The following is a 25,982-nucleotide window of genomic DNA, read 5'->3' as shown; positions in this document are numbered from 1 at the left end:
AGTTCTCCTAGGTTGTCCAATTTGTTGATGTATAATTATTCATAATAGTCTCATAAGATCCTTTGTATTTCTGGGGTATTAGAGCAAGGTCTGCTCTTTCATTTATAATTTTACTTATGTAGGTCCTCTTTCTTTTTTTCTTGGTTAGTCCAGCTAAGGTTTTGTCAGTTTTGTTTATCTTATCAAAGAATCAACTCTTAGTCTTATTAATCTTTTCTATTGTTTTCCTATTCTCTATTTTGTTTATTTCTGCTCTAATCTTTATTATTTCTTTCCTTCTGCTAGATTTGGGGTTAGTTTGTTCCTCTTTTTCTAATTTCTTGAGGTTAAAGTTAGATTGTTTATTTGTGATCTCTCTTTTGTCTTAATGTAGGCATTTATTGCTATAAACTTCCTTCTTAGAACTGCTGCATCCCATAAGTTTTGGTATGTGTGCTTCCATATTCATTTGTTGCAAGATATATTTTGCTTTCTTTTTTTTTTTTTTTAGGAAGATTAACCCTGAGCTAACATCTGCTGCCAATCCTCCTCTTTTTGCTGATGAAGATTGGCCCTGAACTAACATCTATTCCCATCTTCCTCTCTTTTTTTATATATGGCATGCCTGCCACAGCATGGCTTGATAAGTGGTGCATAGGTGAACCTCGGGCCGCTGAAGTGGAACATGTACACAACTGCTGTGCCACCTGGCTGGCCTACTCTATGCCTTTTGAATGTAGAATTTAATCGATTTAAAGCAATTATTGATATGTAGGGACTTACTAATGCCATATTGTTGTTTTCTGTCTTTTTTATAGTTTCCTTGTTCCCTTCTTTCTCTCTTGCTGTCTTTCTTTGTGAATTGTGGTTTTCCATAGTGGTATGCTTTGATTGCTTTCTTCTTATCTTTTGGATATTTACTGTAGTGTTTTGCTTTGTGGTTGCCATGAGGCTTACATAAAATATCTTATAAATATGACAGTCTTTTTAAAAGTGATAACATCCTAACTGTGATTGCCTATAAAAACTCTACTCTTTTATTCCCCCACTTTCATATTTTATGTTTTTGTTGTCATAGTTTAGCTCTTTTTATATTGTTTATCTATTAGAAACTTATTGCAGCTATAGTTATTGTAATACTTTTGTCCTTTGAGCTTTATACTATAATTAAGTGATAAGCACACCGCTATTTTACAGTATTAGAGTATTCTGAACTTGACTATATACTTACCTTTACCAGCATGTTTTATATTTTCATATGTTTTCATGTTACTAATTAGAAGCCTTTAATTTCAGCTTGGAAAGTTACATTTAGCATTTCTTGTGAGACAGGTACTGTGGTGATGAGCTCCTTCAGTTTGTTTGAGAAAGTTTTTATCTTCTCTTCATTTCTGAAAGACAACTTTGCCAGATAAAGTATTCTTGGGTGGCAATTTTTTTCTTTCAGCACTCTGAGTATATTATCCTACTTTCTCTTGGCCTACAAGGTTTCTGCTGAGCAATCTGCTGATAGACTTATGGGGGTTCTCTTATAGGTAAGAAATCTGTTCTTCTTTTTCTGCTTTTAAAATTCTCTTTGTCTGAGTTTAGACAGTTTTATTATAATGTGTCCTGGAGAATCTCATTTTTCATTGAGATTTTGGGGTGACCTATTAGCTTCATGAACTTGGATGTCTAAATCTCTCCTCCGATTTGAAATGTTCTAACCCATTATTTCCTTAAATAAGCTTTCAGCTTCTTTCTACCTCTCTTCTCCTTTTGGGACTCCAGTAAGGTGTAGATTGTTTCTTTTAACAGTATTCCATAATTCACATAGACTTTCTTCACTCTTTTTCGTTGTTTTTTCTTTTTGCTCCCCTGACCAGATGATTACAAATGACCTGTTTTCTAATTGACCAAGTCTTTCTTCTGTTTGATCAAGTTTGTTATTGAAGCTCTGTATTGAATTCTTCAGTTTTGTCACGGTATTCTTCAACTCTAGAACTTGTGTTTATTTTTTTAGTGATTCCTATTTCTTTCTTGAACTTCTCATTTTGTTTATGCATTGTTTTCCTACTTTCATTTAGTTGTCTCTCTGTATTTCTTTCAGTTCACTGAATTTCTTTAATAAGATTATTCTGAATTCTTTGTCAGACAGTTTATAGATCTCCATTTCTTTAAGGTTAGTCAATGGAGCTTTATTAGTTTTCTTTGGTGGTGTCATATTTCTTTGATTATTCATGATCCTTGTTTTTCTACATTGGTATCTGCATATTTGAGCAAGTAGACACTTCTTCCAGTCTTTACAGACTAGCATCAGAAAGCAAAGCTTTTCAACAGTCAGCCCATCCAGGGATTCCGGGTGTGCCATCTGGTGGTGTCTGTGGGTGGACTTGCTACTGGAGTCCTTGGGCAGGCAGATCTGCTGCTTGGGTCAGCAGGTGGGCAGACCTTGTGCTTGGGTCCCTGGGAATAGCCTGATGCCTGGGTTCACAGGGTGGGCCTGGAGCCCAGGTCCATGGGGGCTGACTGGGTGCCAGGGACCACAGGGTGAGCCTGGAATCTGAGTCCTAAGGCCTGGCTTAGTGCTAGGATCATCCAAGAGTCTGGTTTCACAGAAGCCAGCCTAGAGGCTGAGGCCATGGAGCCAACCTGGTGTTGTGGCAGGCCAACAGCCTGGGTCTGTGGGAGTGAGTTATAGGCTGGTGCTCCCAGGGGGTGGCCTAGAGGTTGGTCTGTGGGGACCAGCCTGGTGCTGGGGCAGGCTGGGAGCCTGGGTTTGTGGGAGCCAGCCTGAAACACGGAAATAAGAAGGCGACCAGGTTCAACTGGTGCTTATGCAGATCAGGAACTTGAGTTCACAGGAACCCATGTGGATCCTGGGGCCATTGGGTCTAGCCCAGCTCTGGATCAGGCTGAGGGTCTTAGGCTGTGGAAGCCTGCCGAGAGCCTGGGGCTGTGGGTGCCGGCCTGGTGCTGGGGCAGGTGCCAGGAGTCTGGTGTAGGTGCCAGGAGTCTGTGGGAGCTGGCTGGTGTTGGGATGAGCCACAAGCCTGAGTTCATGGGAATTTACTGAAAATTTGATGTCACAGTTGCTGCCTTGAGGCTGTGGGAGCCCACTGGTGCCAGTGTGGGCTGGGGGCCTGGATTCATAAGAACTCTCCAGGACCCTGGTACCATGGGAGGCACCTAGGACCTCAGGAGTCAGCCTGGTGCTGGGACAGCCAGCACTGGGGTCTGCACTGAAGTAGGGTGCTCACTTCTCTCTTCTCCCCCAGGGAGGGTGTTTCTTTCTGCATTGGGCTGCAAACATAGATGTGAATCGATCTTTCTCTGCTCCTCGGTGTGTCTTTCCTTATTTCGTGCTTCACAGGGTGCTGTAACCCCTCGCCTGGAATCTTTAGCCCTTATGAAGGTATTTTTGTGCAGAGATAACTGTTCAGATTGATGTCTCTGAGAGGACAGACACTAGAAATTCTGGCACTGTTGCTAAGTATTCTTTAGCTCTTTTACATTCCCAGTTCCATGATCTCACATATTCAATTATGAGAGGACTTTGTACCAGTTTAAAATCTGATGAAACTTCACAGGCAAACACATCTACAGATATTTGAATGAATAAAGTGCATGCGTATATCTGTCTATACATGGTCTAAAGTCCACATTTAGGCAGCAATACATGTAAGGACAAATCTAGATTCTTTGTTGGAGGAGAATTCTGTAAGGCAGTGGTTCTCCAGCAACAGCATCACCAGGGAACTTACTAGAAATGTAAATTCTTAGCCCCACCCCTGACCTCCAGAATCACAAACTCTAGGGGTGGGCTCAGCCCTCCAGGTGTATCTGACACATTTGAATTTCCAGATCCACTGTTTGATAACCATGGCTGCATTTGTTAGTAGCATTCACTTAACAAAAAGCTATGGTTATTTTTCACAGTTCTGAGTTCCAGCTAATTGTGTATGTCATATTTCAGCAAATAAGGCTTAATTAGAATCAGAGAGAAAGCTTTCAATCTACTGAGACATAAATGGATAAAGCTAAAAACAGAACATGGTTGTGTTGATTATACTGTGTCAACTTTTCAATATAGATGACAGTAATATTCTGAATATTCTATTCAGATGTTTGTGATTGAGATCCCTAAAGGATGTGATGTGAAATCAAATTCATATCACACAAGAATTATTTTTACGAAGGAAACCAAATCATTGTAACTTTGATGTTCTCATGGAGATAGTAATCGGCTCCATATCACAAAATGTTTTGAATAGTAAATAGCAATATAACAAGTATCTACATACATATGTACATACATATATTTGTTTATTTTATTTATAGAGATTTTAGTTTTTTACATTTTTTATTATAGCTTTTATACTTCCTAAGTTTCTTGAATTGTATTAAAAACAAATAAAATATCAATGTAATATTTGCCATTTCTACCCCTACCTTGCATAGACTGTTAAAAAATTAAATGGTCATATTCAATGAATTAAAAAAAGAAGTAAAAAAGTTGACAGTAAAAAATATTCTAAAATATTGGACACACAAAAGACAAAAATCACAGCAGTTTAAAATTACATATATGAAAGAACAAATAGCCTGTCTACATCTATATATACTAAAGAAATTTTGAAAGTAACATCTGACAAAAAATAATAAAATCTTTGAGCTGGCTTGGTGACATAGTGGCTAAGTTCACACACTCTGCTTTGGTGGCCCAGGGTTCACAGGTTCGGATCCTGGGTGCAGACCTATGCACAACTTTCAAGCCATGCTGTGGCAGTATCCCGCATAGAAAATAGAGGAAGATTGGCACAGATGTTAGCTCAGGGACAATCATCCTCACCAAAATAATGATAATAATAATAATAACACTAACAAAAAATTTTAAAAAACAAAAGAAAATCTTGACCCAATATAGGCAGAAACTACTTATTGTGTAGTATGTTGGGATAAGCAATAGATAAGAGATCTTAAGGGTTGGGTCTGGTTCTCACTTGGACACTCATTTGCTGTGGAGCCATGCATGGCCATTTAACTTGTTTGGTTCTTCTTTTCCAAAAAGAAAAGAAATGGAGAAAGTTAGATTACATGATTTCCAAGATCTCATCCAGGTCTAAAATGATATATTTACGTTAAATATTAATTTAAGTCTAAATAATAAATCATTTAAAAATGTTGCAGCATTAATTCCTCTTGAGTTTATTGTTCTTTAAGAAGTCTGTTTACTCAATTCCTGATAGATTTTCTGCTAAGGAAGAATGTTTAAATCTAAGGGCAGATTAACAAACCTTGTTTTTAAGATGAGTGAGTCTGTTCTAGATATAATATATCTATTTACACAGCTTTTTAGTACAGAGCAGAAGTTGACTCTGCTGTGGATATACATTTCAGCCAGAAAGAGCTATCTAACAGGCATTTTACCTTTTAAATTGACTTGAAGATTAATATCTAAAATTTGTACCTTATATATTGAATAAGCAAGCCATTTGAGGGAGACAAGAAAATATCATAAGGACTTTTATGGGTTGCCTGAGTCAGTTCGGAAATCTTATTACATTTTACTAGAAGCCATTGTTACTCAGCTATATGTTTTATGAGGTTTTCTCATCTTTTAATTATCAAAATTAAAATGGAAGAACTGTAAACGTTAAACATATAAAATACATTATAAAACTCCAAAAGGAAATGCTTTCTGATTTGTATATGAATTTGAGTAAACAAATGTTCTTTTTCCTAGAGAGATATTCACATACAGACATAGTCTCATTTATCAAATGTATGGTATAAAGTACTTGGTTGAAACAAAAATATATTATTATTTACCTAATATTCACAAACATATTTTTAGAGATTTAATGGAGAATTATATGAGGATTAGCACTACTTATGTAGTCCTGGAAATCAGGGAAAGAAATTACAATTAAAGCTTTGAAAATTGTGTGGCTGCCGACAAGTGGAGTAGGCCCACGCCAGGAACCCAACCTGCACTGCTGAAGCTGAGCACAGAGCTTAACCACTGGGCCACAGGGCCAGCGTGCCCCCCAGTCTTCTAAAAGCCATTTGGTAAGCAAGAATTGCCTCTGACAATTGGAACTAAATTTCTGGGAAAACTTTTATTTTATTTTAGGATAGATAGGTGTCCCATAATTTTATAAGCAGTAATACTTGGCAGTATATTGAGATAATATTTAGAAAATTTTTTCAGGTTTACTGTATTAGGGTCTGTGGTTATGTGGCCTCCTAGATACATGAGCCTAGTGAAATTTGTATACAGAAATGACTTTTTCATCTTCATTGGCTTTATATTGTGCTAAATTTTCTAGGCACGGATTATTTTGTTAAATTTCTTGAGACTTACTTCAGTAAATTTCTATGGAATCTTTTTAGTTATTCCAGTATGCTACCTTTGACCATTCTCTTCTCACGATCCCTCTTAGACAGTTGTATTTTACTTCGATTTGAGTGCAAATCCTTGATGTTCAAAGGTGTTTAAAATGATATTGATGAACTGTTTAGCAGCAAATGTTTCTTTGCACCATGATCAGGTATGAGAAGTTAGAGGAAGTTAATATAGAACCAACAGAAAAATAGAGGAGATTAGTTAGAATCATTACTTTGTAGTCTTTTTTTTTGTATGGAACTTAATATAGTACTGACATCACACCATGATTATTCAACTATTCAATCATTCATTCAGCAAGCATTGACTCAGGATTTAGTACACGCTAAGTACTTTAGTCTGCCAAAAATATTTAGCCTATTAGGCTTACCTACTAATTGAAACTGAACTCTTATTGATGAATTTAATTCTGGTGACAGTTGTAGAAATTAGATTTGGTTGAAGTGCCATGCTAGGAACATCTCTTTCAAAGGCAATGGAAAAGAATATCAATTCCAGACATCACACATATTATTTGAAAAGTAGGGGAAGAATAAACTATGAAGGGATAAACAGGCTTACTCAACTACTAACCCACATATCTTTCTAAACAAAAATGAATATACCACAGGAAATTCAAGCTTAATAAATCCAAAATTGAACTCATCATCTGTTATTCTCTCTTGCAAATATATTCCATGAATTGGTAAATGATATGACATTCCACCTACAATTCCAACCAGGAGACTGGAAGTCATCCAACGTTCTTCTCCATGCTTTGCCCTCCCTACTCAGTTGTCCAGAGTCCTGTTGATTACATTTCCTAAATACATCTTTAGTGTACTTCCACTTGTTCTTTTCCTCTGCAGTTTCTGCCTCCATTATGACCTCAAATGTATCAATATCATTCCCCCACTTCCTTTCTCACCTGATGTCCTTTCTCCCTTCTTGCCACCTTCAAGCATACCATGCTCATTCGTTAAGACTCAGCTCAGCTGTTTTCTCTCAGGAAGCTTTTCTTGACCTCTTTCCAGCATGGGTTAGAGGCCCCTAATCTGCACTTAGCATCCTATATAAACCATTGTCCCTGTATATTGTAATTATTTGCAATACTTGGTAATTATTTACTCATTTGTCTTCCTCAAATAAATTGTGAAATTCACTAGGCAGAGATGGAGACTACTATCTTTGTATTCTTAGTACTTGTACGTTGTCTTACACATACCTAACAATAATTGTCTTTAATGAACAAGTGACAACTCTATATACAAATAGAGAGTTGCTCTATTGAGACACACACTCTAAATACACTCCTACTAATGACTCATCAAAGATACCAATAAAATATTTGGGAAGAAGTAGCAAAAAAGAGAGAGTTCTTTTAACTTTCTGGTCCTTCACTAAAACAGATCGTTAACAGAAATCTTCCATTTTTTTCTCTACATAAGAGATTCTTCAAAATTGTGTTGTGATCACCTTGCTTTGGGATATGTGAAAATAAGACTTGTGAAAGATTGTGTATGAGGGAGTTCTTATTAATTTTGATTATGGTTATTTCACCTAAGAAAAGGAGAAAATTTTTCCATGTTCAGGTGTGACTACTGAGTAGTTTTGGCTGAAAATATAAAATGCATTGGAAATCATTTTCAATTGATTAGCACCACCTGCACAAGCATGTTTTAATCATTAAGATTTACTAAACTATATTACCTTACACACCTCTGCATCACATCCTGATCCTTTAGATGGGTCTTAGGCAAAAATGAAACAATAAGAAATGAGCCCCCACTATGATGTAAGCCCAGTGAGATTCAATCCTTATTTTAAAGGTTAGGGCATTGGAAAGGGCATGGGGTGGGGATGGAGGATCTGTGAGGAGAAGGCACAGTAAAATGTCTGAACTCTGATGGGCTTGTCTAAAGCAGTCAGGCATGGCCCCAAAGGAACCACTATTTCCACCATGTTTGTTGTTGGTCACAACAATCTGAGTTCCTGAGCTTGAGAAAATTCCGTTCTGAAACCAGAGATGTGAGAATTAGAAGAGACGGTAGTTAATGTTATTTCTTTTCTTTTCTGCTACACCCAAATCAATAGTCCCATTTTCATTCTTAAGATATTTTGTGATATTGAGAGCTAAATTTGAACAACATATGAAAGAAAAGGAAAGATTCCTTATGTTTGTCCACAAGAGGCATCTGAAACATTTTGCTCAGGAATGTGATTAAATTATTGATTAGCAATCCTCTTTTAAGCTTCTCACAAGTGTGAAAAACTTCATCACAGGCTTCAGAATTATTTCCATATACAAGTATTGTTATGTTTAACTACAGAATTGAAAAGCAGAAATGAGCCTTTGAGCTAAGAACACTGTTTTAAAAACTGGATGATATATTGAGTGTTACAATAGTATGAAAGCATGTTTAGTCACAGGAAAAAGAAAAAAAAGGAGAAGGAGAATAGATTCAAATAATGAACAAAACTAGCATGTTTTAAAATACCAAAGATGATATAAACTAAGCAGTACGTTAACATGGGGGAAAACTGGGTTCTTGTAAATTTCATAATATCCTATCAGAGTAACACAAATTAGCCTGGAAACAGAAATGTTTTTAATAGAGTTGACTTCTTAAAAAGCAAATGTCTAAAAAGCTTCTGAGTTTTTCTTTTAATTTAAAGGAGGCAGACTGTCAACTTCCTCTGTGGCAAGTAACAAAGCCTTCTCTAGTGAATTACTTTTGCCGTCTGAAATTCAATTCAAATCTCATTGCTACCAGTTTCCTCAACTAGTTTTCAGATTGGATTGAAATTGGGAAGGAGGACTTTCAGTGAAAATTTTACTAAAAGGACAAAAAGGAACATTTTTGATTCCCATAAGCCACAGAAGGAAGAAAGCCATTCTGAGGAAAGCCAGAAAATTAAAAATTACGACTTTCTGAAACGTATACTATTGAAGAAATATCTAAATAGTGGCTAAAAACTCCTTGTTTACACCAATGTATAAGTAGAGGTTAATAATTTTAAACGAAGCCATCTTTATTCTTCCTTTTTCTCTTAATAGAGAGGACTTTCCTAGGATCTGCAAAGCATCGGTCTCTTCTTTCAACCAGCTTAGAAAAATTGCACATGTCATAGACTGATTCAAAAGCTACTAATGGGACTGGGCTTGACTGATTGAATTGACTAAGAAATATTGTCTCTCAATCTCTAGAAGATAAATTTAATAAGAAAAATTTTCAAGACTACAGTAGTGAAGTCACCGTCAAAAATTAGAGATTTTAGCACATACTAGTTAACATTCAAAGATTAAGCATGAAAAGGGTTGTATCTTTTTTCCATAAAACAAAAATTGCTTTCATTTCTGTAAGCCAAATGGCCAATGATTGTGTCTTTCAGATTTGAATTACTGTACCAAATTTTAATTCTGGAAAGTTGTTTTCTCATGGACTTATTAGTATGATTTATAGCTAACATATTAAATGTTTATTTTGTGCCCAGAACCATGCTAAGCCTTTTAAATGAAATATTGTAACATTTACAGTAACCCTCCTGTGATCAATTTCTCCATTTAACAAATTAGGAAATAGGCTTCCAGACCCGTGTGACTACATAACTAACCTCTTCCTACATTTGTTCACTCAAAAACATTTACTGAGCTCTTACTATGTGTCAGGAACTGTTTTAGGCACAGGAAATGCATGAAATAAACCAACAAATATCCCTGCCCTAAGGAACATATAGTCTACTGCCCTGCTTTCTTAGTAATATCAGTTAGATCTGTTATCTAAGGATTACTTTAGGCTTCCAATTCAAAATAGGCGTACCACCACTCCAACTTCTTTTTTGTTCTCCACCCACCCTCACCCCCCATCATCTCTATAATATTCTGAGAATAAAATGGTAACAGTATATTGGAGATTCTGAATTTGGCAGTAAACTATATCCAGGATATGTTGGCAGGAGGGAGGTATGCTATATTTTAGGTTATCTTGAAGTGGAAAAGGACAACATGTGATATTGTAAGTCTGTCACTCACTGCCTTAGAAATCAAATTGAGTATGTGAAAGGAATCACTGATATGTTGAAAAAAGCCAAGTCATCCTGTCTATGAATTTTGTAACCTGGGGATGCATTTGATCTTTATGTTAGCACTTGTAACTTGGGCAAGATAATGGAACCTAAATCACAAGATCAGTATGAGGTCAAATTATCTTCTGTATATATGTGAATAAATCCTCTTGATTAACTGATTAATTGCTCCACAATATTAGTTGTTTTTTCATTTGCCAGGATTTGGATTAGTAGGCATTCAACTAACATATTAAAAATCATTGCAATTTTCTTGATGCATTGTAAGTTTCTTTGTGGTGGTAAACGTGCCATATTATAATGACATATACCTAGTGGCTACTCAACAAACATTAGTCTATGATACAAATGGTGGTTGACCTGCTGCCTCAAAGATTTACATGGCTGTCTGTAGGGATACTTATGAAGTATTTATCACCACTGGCACTTACTCAATTTTCCACATCAGCATAATTTTAATACATTTTTTATCCTGAAAGAAAAGGTGCCCCCTCCCAAAGAATTTACAGTAGAATTTTCCGTCTTCTTGTTTATGGGAAAAAGTAAAATAAAATTTTGAGATAGCAATGTCTGGGTATCAATTTATTATACATGTTAGCATATCTTTATTGTTCTAATTGCAACACACTTGAACATTGTTTCTAGTCTTTCTCATTTAGTTTTTCTTTTTTTTAATATAAGTTGTCACTAGTTTTTTAAAAATTCTATTATCTTTGCTCACCTGCTTCTCCAAATCTTTTAGGTAACCAGGTGTAAAACATCATTTTTCACAATGTGTTCAGCTAAACGTTGCTATTATATTACAGAAAAGATATCATGGTTGAACAAACTGAGAAACAGTGAGTGAAAAAAAGTTCAGCTGGTTTCTTTACTGTCAGACTTCCCTAACGTTTTCATATGTATGATGAATTCCAAGAGCTTTTTCCAGACTTGTTTAACCTCAAAACTCTTTCATGTTCCAATAATTATAACTAGTCTTCTATGCAAAACGCTTTGCAAAATACAAGTGCAGAAATAGCTTATTTATACTGCACGACATCATTCCCCCTCTACAATTAAAAAGAAAAACTCTACAGCAATATTATTGACCATATAATTAAAAAATTATATGGTTTTTTTAAAGGAAGAAAACTTATTTCAAGAGAAAAATTAAAAGTGGTATCATATGAACCTGGGGAAATATTACACAAGTAAACTTAAGTAGCAAAGGAGGAGATCTATGTTGGAAAGGAGATGGTTTGATCTCGGTGGTAATTAAAAAAATGAAATTCTCATGGTGTTATAAACATAAACCCTGTATCTCTCAGGTCTTTCCCAATGAAATTAGCGTGTGCTTTAGTTTTCAGCATTTTTCCATGCATTATTGCCTTTTATAGGTACCGTAACCCTGTAAAATTGTAAAGACGATCGCTGTTATAACTCTGTTTGATAGAACCCTTTAAACTACAGTTTCTCTGTCACATCTCCCTCTCTTTTCACTCTGCCATGCTGTTTTCCTAACCAAATACATTCTCTTTTGCCTTTCTCAGACAAGATTTTAAAATAATAGCCTACAATGTACATAAAGTAAACAATGTATATTTTCTGGCCCCAATTGCTGACCTCCAGTGAAATGCTTCAAACTATAGTAATTTGGTTTTCCTCCCCTTTGGCTCCACTGAAACTGCTCCTAAGATCATCGATGACTCACTATTACACATTTCAATGAGTACTTTTCAGGCTCCAGCTTACTGAAAATTTCTGCTACATTTGACACTTTGACAGCTTCCTCCTCCTTGAAATTCTTTCCTCTTCGGTTTCCGAGACAATAGCTTTAGCTTCTAAGACAATTACCCTTCACTTTTTCATTTTTTTTAACTCCTTCGGGGTCTCCTTCTCCTCTATCCACTCCTTAAACATTCGTGTTCTTTTTGGTTTGCTTCCTCAGTCCTTGGTCCTTCTGCCTCATCCCACTCCCCTTGGTAGACATCAGTAACTCTCATCTTCTAAGTCAGCATGTCTTTGCTGGGAACTTCGAAATCTACTGCTGTGTTATCTCACCAGGTGCCTGATACATATACCCAAAGGCACATCCCACAGATAGGTACCTCTAATTCAACATGTCTCTCCCCTGCCACTACCCCAATTAGTTTATAAGTTCTAGGAGGACAGGAACCCTGACTGTGTTTACGAATGTATGTTTGCGTTGACCATTTCACCTAGCATAAAATAACTGCTCAACAAAAATTTGTATGGTAAATATGTCAGAAATTTACATAATAGATATAGCTTCCTTTTTCTAAATCTCCACTTTTGCAAATTCTAATCACAGTAAATGATATTACTGTCCACATATTATTCCAAGACAGACCTGGAAATTATGCTGAACTTTTCTCAGCCCACTCCACCCCCAAAATGTGGTAATTTTACTTCCTAAATACTTCTCTAACAACTCTTCTCTTTCCCTTCCTACTAATGCTCTAGAAAGGTCTTCAAATAACTCTAGAGGTATCAGTGTGATAGTCTCATCCTCCAGAAAACTGATTTCTGGAAACTGCTGGCATCCTCTTTATCTTCAATCTCTGTGATTAGCCAGAATGAGTAACTCTAATGTCTAATTTAGTTGTATCTCATTTTGCTTTCACATGTTCCCAATTTCCTTTAGGAAAAAGGACCTAACCCTTACTGGGGAAGCCATGCTTTCTGTGCTGTTCCTCTCAAGCCCCACCTACTTCTATGTTCCACCCACATTTGATGCTGAAGGAAGGTGAAATAAATCCTTGCAGCTCTCGGTGTTCCTCACTGGTTCCCACCTGTGCTGTGGCTTGTGCTAATCTCTCTGTCTGCACCCCCCTGCCCAGGCTTTCCTCACCTGGCTAACCTTTACTTATCCTTTGAGACTACTCCTGTATCCTCTCCTTTGGGAATTTTTCCCTGAACCAATAGGCCGGAGAAATAGAACTTTCCTGTGTTCACAAAGCATGCTTTGTACAACGTTTTCTTGTTTGTTTGATTGACTTTAATTACTTATTTCTTTTCTGTTAATATTAGCTCTTTATTTAATGATCTTTGCCTTGATACAATATGTTTCTTGAGAGCGTGTTATCTTTATATCCCTAAAATCTAGCAAAGTATTTAATATGTTGCAGGAATTCAATAAATACTTAGTGAGCTAAACTTAGCCATTGATCTCACCATAACTTAGTTTAGTTAATGAAATTGAGGTTTAATTACTTATACAATTTATAGGAGCTCTGCATATCTAATGCTTGCTGGTTAACTTAAAGGTATATATTGTATTTAAATGGTGTGTGTGTCTGTGAGAGAGAGAGAGTATATATTTTTTCTCTTCTATCTATCTATTCTGTCAAAAGATCCAGTTAATAAAGTTTATATATATTTCTCTTGCAGGATATCACAATGTATTTGTTTTACATAATGACAGACAAAAATTGAATAGAGTAAACAATTAGAAGTAACTTCTTTAAGTAATATGGGCCAAAGATCTTTGATGACTGATAAGCGTGAGTGTACACTGCTTTTCTTTGGCTAAGTCCTTCATCGTTGTGTCAATACTTTAGCCAGCTAGTCAAATATAAAGACAGTATATATTCATCTAGCAAAATGTGGGTTTATTTATTCTTTTTAAGCTCAAATGAAGGCACAGGTACACCCAGTGCCTGTTTGCCTATGCTATTTCAGTAGAAAGGAATGCTTATTTCTTCAGTCATTTCTTGGATGACCAGAGTCCAGAAATCACCATCAAGTGAGCCAGTGGATGGAAATGTCAACCAGTGCTTAGCAAGTGTGAGGACCTCACTGCTAGTTAGCAACCATTCAAAAACATAGGTCCACTTTAAATTAGCCAAGTTTGTCATAAGAGAGAAGCTTGATGTTTCTGTTTCCTGGAGATAAGAACAATAATAGATGTCTATGATCTCTAATAGTACTTCTTAAATTTTAATGTGCGTCCTATTGTTGACTTGAGGATCTTGTTACAGTCCAAAGTCTTCTTCAGTAGTTATCAATGGGACCTAAGATTCTACATTTCTAACAAGCAACGAGGTGATGCTGTTTTGTGGACCACACTTAGAAGAGCAAAGTTATAGATGAGAACCTTTTATAATTTTCTATTTTCATAGCTCTTGAAAGCACTTTCACATACATTATATCACATGATTCTCACCATAAGTCTGTTAGATTGGCATGGAATGCATCGTTGGTGGTAAGCCTATTTTATAAGTAAAGAAAGAGAGACTCAGGACTTAAGTGAGTTGTTGCAAATCACTCCATATCCATAGAGCTCCTCCCTATACATCATCCTGCCTCCGCTGAACTTTCACATTTAAAAACCTGCCTCTGCAAGTTTTATATCACAAAGCCAAGACACATGTCAAAAACAGATTTTTTTAACAAAATTGTCAGCCAATGTCTTCTTTTCTATAAGGATAATTTTGTCGACCTGTTGTGGCTATGGTGGCTTTTGAGTGATTCTCTGTCTCAGAAATTAAAGACTACACAGCTCACAGCAGAGATAATACGGGGGCTTAGATGCAAAGGTAGGAGAAATCCATTCAACAAACATGATACCATATGATCCACTAGAGGAAAACATGTGCAAGCAGACCAGGACTGGAGCACTCATGGTGTGTGTTTATAGGCAGAAAACAGGGGGTGGGTGGGAAAGTAAGTTGCCACGATTGGAGCCAAGGTAAAAGGTAAGATGTTTTTGATATAGGCCTGAAGGAAAAGGAAAATATCCAAAAGACAGTGAATAGACAAAAATACATAGAACTGATGATCTTTTTAAAATGTCTGTATGTGTGTGGGAAGGGTGATGGTGGTGGATTAGACCAATGGAAACCACATGAGGAAATACACTGGGGACAGCGTAATGTAGTGGCAATTAATTCAGCCCTGTTCCCTACAGATAGGCATTTAGAAAAGATGACTAGGGTAAGCTTATGGTAGATCTTTGAAGAGGAGATGGAAACAAGGTGATTAAGTCATGGATTTGTATATTTGTTCAGGCAAGAGATGATGAGAACCAGAACTAAGGTCTTACCAGGAGAGAAAAAAGAGGAGAAAATAAATTTGGAAGACACATAACTTGGCAACTACTACGATGCTGGGTTCTGAAAGAGAAGGAGAAACTGTAAATGACTCAGAAGTTTAAGTCAATGTAACTGAATGGTGAGTCATGAGTTCCATTTCTTTAGATAAGGAACAAAAGAGAAAGATGATGGAAGAGACATTGAGTTCAATTTTAAACCAAATGAAGTGCAAGCAGAATAGCCATGTGAAGACGTTGATTAGATGCAGTTACAAATGCACTTATAGAACTGTGAAGATTTTGTTCATGAATATTAATTTCCTTGATAAATAAGAAAAATAAATTATTGCTTATTCCTTATGCAAGTCTTTTTTGTTTTTAATTATATTACCCTTTATAATTAATATCAATTGCTTCCCACAAAGAACACTTAGCTCTTCCCCAATTACCTAATGAAATGCATATTCTGTTTGCAGTTTTCATTGGGCGGCAAAAAACGTAGAAATTTAGTGGCTAATAATATGGTATGTCAAAAATAAGTAATCGTTATCATGTTGCTCCAGTATTTAAAAACATAGTCATCTTTAGTTGTTTTATTTTTAACAGTGTGGGTTAAATGGTTTAGTTTTTGCAAAAGAAAGGATTTTTTTTTTTAGAGTTAAGAGATGGTGAACATGGTCAAATATTGTCTAGGGGTCAGCATAACATAATGCAAGAAAATCATCCCCTGGATTTGGCAGCAAACATGTTAGTGGTCACCTTATCAGAAGAGATTTTAGGAGAAAAGATCAGGCAGCAGTAGCGCCCTCATATGCACTCAGCTTTAATTTAATCTATCCTTTCATTATTCCCTCAAAGCTCAGGGAACATTTTTTCTTCCTCATAATTAAGCTAATTCTCTCCACCTATAGTGTGCCTCCCAGTGCTTCCCATATGTGGAACAGTTCCCTCCTAATTAACATCTCCCTCTGGATTTCTTGCTCCTCCTCCCCCTGGAATACTGCTCCCACTCCCAAACATGAAAACAGGAAACGTGCTTCACTGATTCTCCCTGCTGGAATATAAGATTTTGCCTCCCTTTAACAACAAACTCCTGAAAAGGTAGTTTGTGCTCTGCCTCCACTTATCATTTATAAATTCCCTCGTTAATTCCTATAAACTGGTTTCTACTTCCACCACTCTACTGCAGTCCTCTCCAAAAGGTCACAAAATGACAGCCTTTTGTCAAATATAATGGCTTTTTCTCAGTCATCATGTCCCTTGACCTTTCTGAGACAGTAACACCGCTGACGTTTCCACTTTTTCTTGAAAGCGTTGCTGCTTTGGGATGCTAATGTGCTGTATTTCCTGATCTTCCAGGTAAGGCTAATGTTTATCAGTTCTTTTACTTTTCCAAGAAGCTGCCCTTCATTCTTTCCTCTTCTCTCTCCATGCTCCTTTTTCTTGAAGAACTTCTGTTCTCCTTTGGCTTCTTCCCTAAACCTCTAAACTCATGGGTATGAAACCTGGTCTGAGGGTTCAAAGTGAATGTTCCCAATTTCCAAGTGTCTCTAGGATGGCTCACCAGCATCCACCCCATCTGCATTTCCTTCGCAACCTCCACATTTGAGCACCTTCTCCATCCTTTCATGCTTGAGACTTTGGAGTTACATGTAACTAGTGTCATCAATGTCTATTCTTTTCCTGTGAAACAGCTCGACAATTACAAAAGGAGTGACACAGTACAGAGGGTATGACTGTGTTTTTAGAATGTATGTATTCATATAAATGAAAGAATATATGTTAACAAGATGATAGTAGTTTTCAATGGGTTGTTAGGTTCTCTGACTTTTAAAAACTTAAGTCCTAATAATTCCACACTGAATATTAATCATGGCTATAAATAATCTTGAAAGTAAACAACATTGACTTCCTCATTGCTCTGTCTCTGTACCAATTTATCCCACTTCTGTTTTATGATACTCAGATTACTATAAAAGGCTCTTGGTTCAAATCCTTGATTGAAAATTCTTCTATAGGATTTCACCCTCCATGCCATTATAAGACATAATACCACTTTCTTTTCATTCACGTGCTAAACATCCAAACTTTTTACTTTGGCCTCCTAGGCTCCCTTTCCTGGATTTCCAGAACCACTCTCGTGTGGCCACTGCAGCATTCTTGCCAGCTTCTGTTCCTTATGTGGTCCCTGGAATCTCCTTTAGTCCTTGGTCCTCTCCTCACTGTCTCCTGCTTATGTTATGCTCATCCCCGCTTCTGGTTAACTGCTAAATAGAGCTACCATTTACTGAGCCTGAACCAAATAGCAAGCAACAACTCCATTTCTTTTAACAACACTGCCAAGTGAGTATGACGGTATTCATTCAATAGATGAGGAAATTGAAGTTCAGAAACTTTGAGTAATATAAATCACACACCTAGCAAGTGGCAAAGAGAGTCAAATTCATGTCTTACCACTATAGAGCTAGCACTGCTTCCACCATGCTTTATATCATCTCCCTGTCTCAGCTGCTGTTACACATTCCTAAAACCCCAGCTTCAACCCACCATCTCCCTGAAGTTTTCGCTGATTGCCACAGGCTGCAGGGGTGGCTTCTCTCTCTGGACTCCTAGAGCACTCTTCACTAGTACAATGAATTGTCTTTAGCTATCTTTCAATAGTTCATGTCTATGTCCTTGGTTACACTATCTTGGGATGGAAACAATCTCTTCACTTCTTTGTAAATTTTGTATCACCAAGCACAATTCTGGACACAAGACAATAATATTAGCATAACATGTGTTTTCAATAAATTGTTGATTAATTATATTTTTAAATAAAATATGACATTAATGCTGATTTACCTTTCCTTTAAGGAAGTTAAAAATAATTATGAGAAAAATATACATAAATATTTAATGTAAACTAATAATAAGAAACTTAAAATGTATATCTTACTTTTTCTATTATATTCCAATAGTAAATAGTAAAATAAAGCGTAAAATACAATGTTATGCCTACAGGAAGGGGCGACACCATGTACATTTTATCTGATCAGCAAGCTTTCACAGACATGAGTAAGAGCGCTAACAACAAGAGAGCAATTTCTATAAGTAGTTTTTTCTTTTCTGAGATATATCTAAAACTCAATTATAACTTTTGTTGTGAAGATTCAATATATCATTTTATCTTTTAGATGATTTTTTCTTACAGTTTAAAATTGCTCATTTTTCTACTTAGCTTCCTGAGAATGCATGCTTTCAGATTACATAAAGTCACTTAAAATGGTTATATTCTTTCATTAAAAATAAGAGAACACAGATAATTCCTTTTGCTGTGTTGGCAGTACTTTCAAGAGAAGTGACTTCATAATGTGGGTTAATATTTAACACATACATAGAAAGGTGAAACAAGAATTACTTAAATATAGGTTAAAATTTGTGAAAATGAGTATATGCAAATAGTTTAAGACCAATGATATGAATGTCTAATGTACGTAATATCATTTTCACTGTACGGAGATTGACAGACGGCTATAGATATAGATCTAACCTTCTTTCGTGCATATATAGATATAAAAATATAAATATCTTTATATAGATATAAAATATTTGGAATAAGATTAGCCCTAGAAATATTGTAATTAATTGGAATTTTCCTTGAGATTTTTAGCTTTTTTTCCAGCACTTTCCTCTATTCTATGATGTTCCTTTTTCTAACTTTCAACGCGTGTCTTGAGTACCCACCTAATGTCTTGAATTTCTTCCTTACAAAACCTGTTTTAAGAAGTCTATTATAAAATATTCCAACTTTCAAATTAATGGCCAATAAGCCAATGGATTACCTCTACAAAAAATTTTACATATTTAATTAGTAGAAAGGAAAACTGTTGAATCTATTAGGTTGAACCATATGAAACTACTGTTTTTGAGGTAAATATGGTTGAATATAGGTGATTTGATAAGGTTCAAGCAATTATAAGGATAAATTTTAGAGATTTGTCATGATCTGGCTGGAGCCTCAGAAATTCAAGTTGTCTCCTTAGTACTTTGTAAAAGGGTTCAACTGTCCAGTAGGTAAATAAGGAGCAGTATACGCTAATGGTTCCCGCACTTTGATGAACTTATCCAAAGTCTGCTACCAGAAAATGAGTCTACTTTAATTTTAGCATACATTTCAGTTTATTGCTGATTACATTTAAAATACATGGGGAGCGTGCACCAATATTTTTTCAGTTTTAGACATCTCAAGGCTTTACCCAGCTCTGATTGTAAAACCAGCCTTGTTTATCATTTTGTAAAGCTTACCTGCTTTGGATGTCTTTTCATCTTTTTTAATTTCCAGATCTGGGGCAAAACATATACATACACACATACAAACAAATAGGGAAAAAATAAGCATTTGAAAAAAATTAGTACTAAATGGATTAATAGGCAGATTTAATAGATTGTCTTATTTGTTCTCAATTTCAATTATAGTTACATAATTTTATCTACATATAATAGAACATGTATTCTTAGTAAATTATAAAGTTACTTAAGCTAAAGGACTGATTTTAAATCCAGTTTGCTAAAACATTTCATGCTAATCAAGTAATTTGGCATGTTGTCTTTAATAACAGCCCATGTCTTATGATTCATAAGTTACCTAAGGACAGAAAATAAGGAAATTAATAAGAACTGCTCGGGAGAAAAGTGTTGTAATCTTCCCTAATTTGACCAATTTAAGGAATTTTCTATTTTTGATTACATACACTCAATTCATGGAGCTCCACCTGGTGGTTAATTTAATAATTTCAAAGTGTTACAGTTGTTTTTATCAGGATTTGTTATTAATTTTGTAAAATGAATTAAAATGGCTTAAATTTAGTATAAGAATATAAAGAACTAATAGATAAACTATTTTGCTCTCTTATTGTCCTAGGACAATGGCTTTTGTCTAGAAATTCTGCATTATAACTTAAAATCAGTATAGGATAAATACGTAGTTTTATAAGCTATCCAAGTAATACTCGTGGCACCATCTCAACTAATGTGATAGTTGACTACACTTACCTGTTTCCCAGTCCTTCTCTTATTTAAACAACTTTGCCTAGGCCTTAGTTCTCCTCTCTTGGGAAAAAGTCTTGTTTTGATTAATCAAAGGGTTCTGATACATTACAGTTTTCCTCCCTTCAAACAGAAGAAAACCTGATCTCATAGTTGGGATAATTATTGAGTGCAGACTGTGGGTCAGGGATTGCTGTAGCCAGCTTTATCCATGTTTTAGACTAATAGAGTCTCATTTTCTGGAGTTACAACAAAAAAAATTAAGTGCAAAATTTCATATAATAGAGAATTACATAGCCATTCATACCCTACTTCTTGTAATACTTGAATGCACATCCTGTAAAAAGTGATATCAGTGTTATTACTGCACTTTGACACTCCCTGTCACATATTCTTCTCTTTTCAGTTCACACATTCACTTAACTGGGTGGGATTAATGCTATTTTAGTGTTTTCTAAGAGCTATAATGTTATATAAAATTTTGTTATATAATTTTTAATTTAATTTTTGTCTATTGTCTGTATCCTCTCTTTAGATTTTAAGTTCCATACAGGCAAGAACTATGTGTTCTTTACTACTCAAATGTCAGCATTTGAACAATATCTGATACGTGGTATATGACCAATAAATATGGTTCAATAAATGGATGAGTGAACAAAATGGTGAATATAGAAAGATCAAATGCTCCTTCTTGTTTATCTGCAGTCCTAGAAGAAATTGACCTATCTTGTGCTTCTAGAACTAGAGATAAAAATTTGATGTCCTAGGATGGGGCTCATAGGCAATTGCTCATCAAGTGGAGCTGTCTATTTAAAAGAGCCTTGCTTCTCCCTTCACACGTGGCTCTCTTCCCTGTCAATCACATTGTCATTGTAATCATGAAATGAAATCATTTAGCCTTTACGTTTGTCAAAAGATCTTCTGAAAAAAATAAAATCGTGGAAAATATTTTTATCAGCTATGAATATAATACAACAGAACCAGCTTTGGTCATGTATACAGAATCTTATAAGCACTCTGATGAATGAACATTCACTACCCACGTGATAGAACTATTGACTTTTGGTGCTGTGTAAATACTGCTAATAAGATGACCTCACAAGTGATGAGTTCTTGGGAAGTGTGAAAAGGAAGTTTTTGGATGATGTAATGTGGCTTTAAAATCAATCGCACTTGGTAAGTTTTATGACATTGGGCGTTACTTAAAACCTCAAGTCTTAATTTTGTCACTGCTAAGTGGAGAAAATCATGTTGTAAAATTGATATGAGATTTATAAGCGATGTATGTAAAGAACTTAGTTATTTTTAAATTATGCTCATAAAAACTTAAATTACATAATCTGTCAAGGTAATTTTCTTTTTCTCTTATAAAATTGGGACTTTACCCTTGAACACACAAAGCAGGAATTGATGTCAGAAATTGCCAACAGATTTCTAAGGTGAGCATGTCTTTTACTAGGCTACTTGGTCATTAATAACTCAGAGCTTTCATTTTGTAGATGGCATTTCTATTGAAGGTTAAATCTTTCATTTTCGAGTCATATAAGGAGCCAGAGAGAGAGAATGGGAACTTTTATTTTCACCCCATCTTTACTGTTTACATTTTTTTATCATTGATTATTATTGTATAATAATAAAATTTCTGGTTTCCATAAACATTTGTCACCAGAGGCCTTCCTTTTGGGCTCCACATACAAGCATTGCAGAAACATGGAATCAAGAAATCCCCATGCGGAGTTGTTGCGGCTGACAGCCTGCCGTTCCATATGCAGCACTGACTTTTCCAAGCTGTTGATTTCACGTATAAAATGTGAACTGATGATAGGTCTGGGGAGGGGAGTTTCATTAATGATTTTTCCGTGTCATTAACATGATATTCTTAAGTAAACCAGGCTGACCAAAACTTCAGTGTGGTGTGTGCTTGACTCAGAGATGGGCTGCCGTGCAGAGCAACTCTGTTTAGAAGTCTCTGCTTTGTCTGCATATAACAAAAAGTAAGAAATATACACAATATATAAATCCAAAGAATGTGTATTCTGTTAAGAATGTCTCTATTTTAAATACTTTGCAAGGTAGAAGTAGAATATCACTGATTTTTCCTTTCCTACCATATTTTGTTATAATTATCACATTTTCTTTTTCAGCACATAGAGGTCTTATATGTCTAAGAAAATATACTAACAATAATTATTGCTTGTGCTGCCAATGATATTTTGTATTTGCTACATGGTACACATTAGTAAGTGTATTATATGCCTTATCTATATTTTATTTATAAAATATTAAATACTCATGTGTTTATTAGCTCTCTAACCCCAGTAGAGTATAAACTTCACGAGTGGTGGCCAAATTTTTATTTTCTCTGCTGAATGATAAGGCCCAGATCAGTGATATGCACAGAATAGGGATCAATAAGTATTTGTCGAACAAATGGACAAGTAATCTTATATAATCCTCACATACTACTCCTATGAGGTAAACATTTTATTACACCCAATTTACAGATAACAATACTGAAGCTTAATAATTTGTCTAAGTACATTCTCCTAGTAAGTGGCAAAACTGGTATTTGACTTCTAATCTTTCTCCAAATCCAAAGCCTTAAGCACTCCTAACACACCTCTCTAACTGCCGTTGCTACAAATAGAGTGAAAAGCTTTTAAGCATCTCATGCATGAAAACTATATAGTAAGCCGCATTCTAAATTTTACAGGTAGGTTGTATTTATCTAGGTTATATTACGAAGACAAATTACTAATGAAGTCATTAAGATTGTAATGGACATGAATAATAGCCACTGAGCTTTCTATTTTTTTCAGCCAGTTGTTAAATCATGAACCATATGAATTAGTTTCCTAAATTAAGCTGGTTAAACTAAATAAATAGACTAAGCATTGATCGAAAATTGACAGCTATCTCACATACTCCTGGAGTAGTATTCAATATTTAATGACCTGGGAAGATTTTACATTTAAAAGCAGGTCACCAAATATTTTTGTGCCATATACAAAGGAATTTTAATAATGTTATCCCTAGTCAATTGTATGTGAGTTCTGATCTGAGAGAGTCTGGAAAGCAGGATAGCTAAGGAAGCCGGTCAAACTGCCGTACGTGAGTCCCAAATCCCCCTCAGGTGGCTGTGTGATCTGGATAAGTTAGTGTTTCGATTTCCACATTAATAAAAAAAGGATTACGATGAGAATTAAATGAAACACTACATGTGAAGCACAGAGAACAGTGTCAGATACAAAGCAAACAGTATATGTTAGTCTCTTTATTGATATTTTAAATTAATTTTCTTAATTTTTCCACCATAATGTTAAAGAAATCATATTTTAAATAAAATATATATTTTTAAAGGAAACAATTAAAGTTATATTTATTTTAAAAGTATCATAAATTTATTCTGAATCCATGACTTTTACATTATTTGAGTAATCATTTGGATCTTTTGCTGAAAATCTGCTACTACTACCACACAGACACACATATACGTTTACACAGTTTACTGTGGTCTTAATTATATTATTTAAAAACAAATGGGATGCAAAACACACACACACACAATTACAGACACAGACTTCCACATTTTGCTTTCTGCATGAAGCTCTCATGGATGAGATGGAGAACTCCTGTCATTCCAAGTAGCTTGGCTTCAAGATTTGGAATTTGAGAGAATCCTCACTGAGCTCATGTTTTTTTCTTGAATATACTTTAAGAAAAATTGGTTTTGCAAGTAGTCTAAATCTAATGTGAGAAAGACAAGATCTGTCTGTCTTTCACTTGATTTGCAACTTCATCGGTTCAGACTTCCAAAAGAAGAAACTGTCCTAAATTTAAGGTCACATAGAGAACCACATCCTGACATCCCCTACTCTATAACTCTTCATCTTAGCTGTGTCTACACTTCTTTCCTCCAATATTCTATGGACTGTATAATATTTTCCTTCCTCTTATTTAACCATGTCCATATGGCTTTGAGACTTCATGCATTCTCAACGCTATCATTTTTCCCTTGAGTTTCTAAATCAGTACCATCTTTGTTCATGAACTGAGGCATCCCTCCATGCATAATAAAGGGGCAAGGTGAGGGCGTACTCCGGTAGCTGTCAGCCTCACCCCATCAAGGAATTACAGAGGTCATTCTTTGACTGCATTTGGAGAAAAACAGACACAAATCAAGCAAACAAAAAAAACCTCAGTTTGAAATTTATTTCCTTTATTTCTTAACCAAATGATCAAATGTGAGCCATCTGAAACTCTCTAAATTTCAATTTTCTCACCTTATAAGATGGGAACAATGATAATTAACTGATGTATCTGTGGCTAAGATTAGGTTGGATAATTTAACAAATACTTCCTGAACACTCATGTACTAAAATCTAAATAATAGATATCTCTTGATTGGATAAAATAATCTGATGTGTGTTGTCTCAGGCTGTGAGGAAGGCCACCTCACTTGTCCCCTTTCCTGGTTCTTTTTCAAGAATTGGGAGATTTTCCAGGACAGGAATTTTATTCTGTTCATCTTTGGAGCCTCAGTGACTAAACTGTCCCCAGAATATTACACCAGCACTCAAAAATTCTTATTGATACAAGACAATTTAAAATGTGGTTTCAAAAATGCCAGGAAAATCAAATTTATAAGCTTCACTTTTAGGTGATTTAGGCTGAAATATGAAGTGGAATCCTTACCCTGTTAAGTAAAGCCTTACAGAGATGGGAAAGCCCATTAGAACTGACATAGCCAACAGTCGACACTGCAGTACGTTATCTTCAGGTTTTTGTTTCTCGTTTGTCCCAGTCAGTTATAACTATCCAGAGTAGCTAAGTGAACTAACTAGTTTATAGCTGGTTATTTCAAAGCTAAGATAGAGTCCGAAGCTACTGAGCACAGTGGTTTTATCCATAACACATATGCACACACACAAACCCACCCCCACACACATGTTCTCTCTCTATGTCTCTGTCTCATCCCCATTAGGTCAACAAAGAAAAAACAATTATGCTTTGTAAGCTTCTATAGGTATAGTTCTAAGACGACTCTAGTTTTTAATGCAAGCCCTTAATTCATGGATCAGTGCTTTATGCCCAAGTCCTGATTCCGCAATCCTTCCTTGGCAAGATTCCCATAGGAGTTTAACGCTCACAGAGAAAGTTTGCTGAGTGGACACTAAAAACACAGAATGAGCCAGAGGACATTCTCTCTTTGCAGCACAGAATAAATGCATACATTTTTCCTGCCTCGTTCTGTCATGATTTAATTCTTGTGATCCTTTGTCCTTTGTATATGCTAAACACAATGTACCACATTTCTGAGATCGTCACTCTGCCTTTATCTACTCTTTCTTTTATGCCTCGCTATATGTGCCTCATTATTTCTTCCTTTCCTGAAGCTTCCCAACATGAAGTGTTCACATCGAAATAAGTAAGAAATAATTGGAGGAGGCTGCACGTATCGTAGGTTGCACAAAGATTAGTCAGTCAGAA

At 35.6% G+C, this 25,982-nt stretch overlaps 1 protein-coding gene across 1 annotated transcript in view; it reads right to left on the bottom strand.

Annotated features, from left to right (window-relative positions):
• The window catches only part of TRDN (triadin), a 390,616-nt gene that overhangs the window by 54,708 nt on the left and 309,926 nt on the right, over positions 1–25,982 (bottom strand). The window contains exon 24 of the mRNA XM_046675186.1: positions 19,752–19,790. Coding sequence (XP_046531142.1) covers positions 19,752–19,790 — 39 coding nt within the window. The remainder of the gene's footprint in view (positions 1–19,751; positions 19,791–25,982) is intronic.

The sequence above is a fragment of the Equus quagga genome, chromosome 11, assembly GCF_021613505.1.
Source record: "Equus quagga isolate Etosha38 chromosome 11, UCLA_HA_Equagga_1.0, whole genome shotgun sequence".
Taxonomy (NCBI): domain Eukaryota; kingdom Metazoa; phylum Chordata; class Mammalia; order Perissodactyla; family Equidae; genus Equus; species Equus quagga.
Note: the sequence above shows the minus strand (reverse complement) of the source record. Positions and strands in the feature narration are given on the sequence as shown.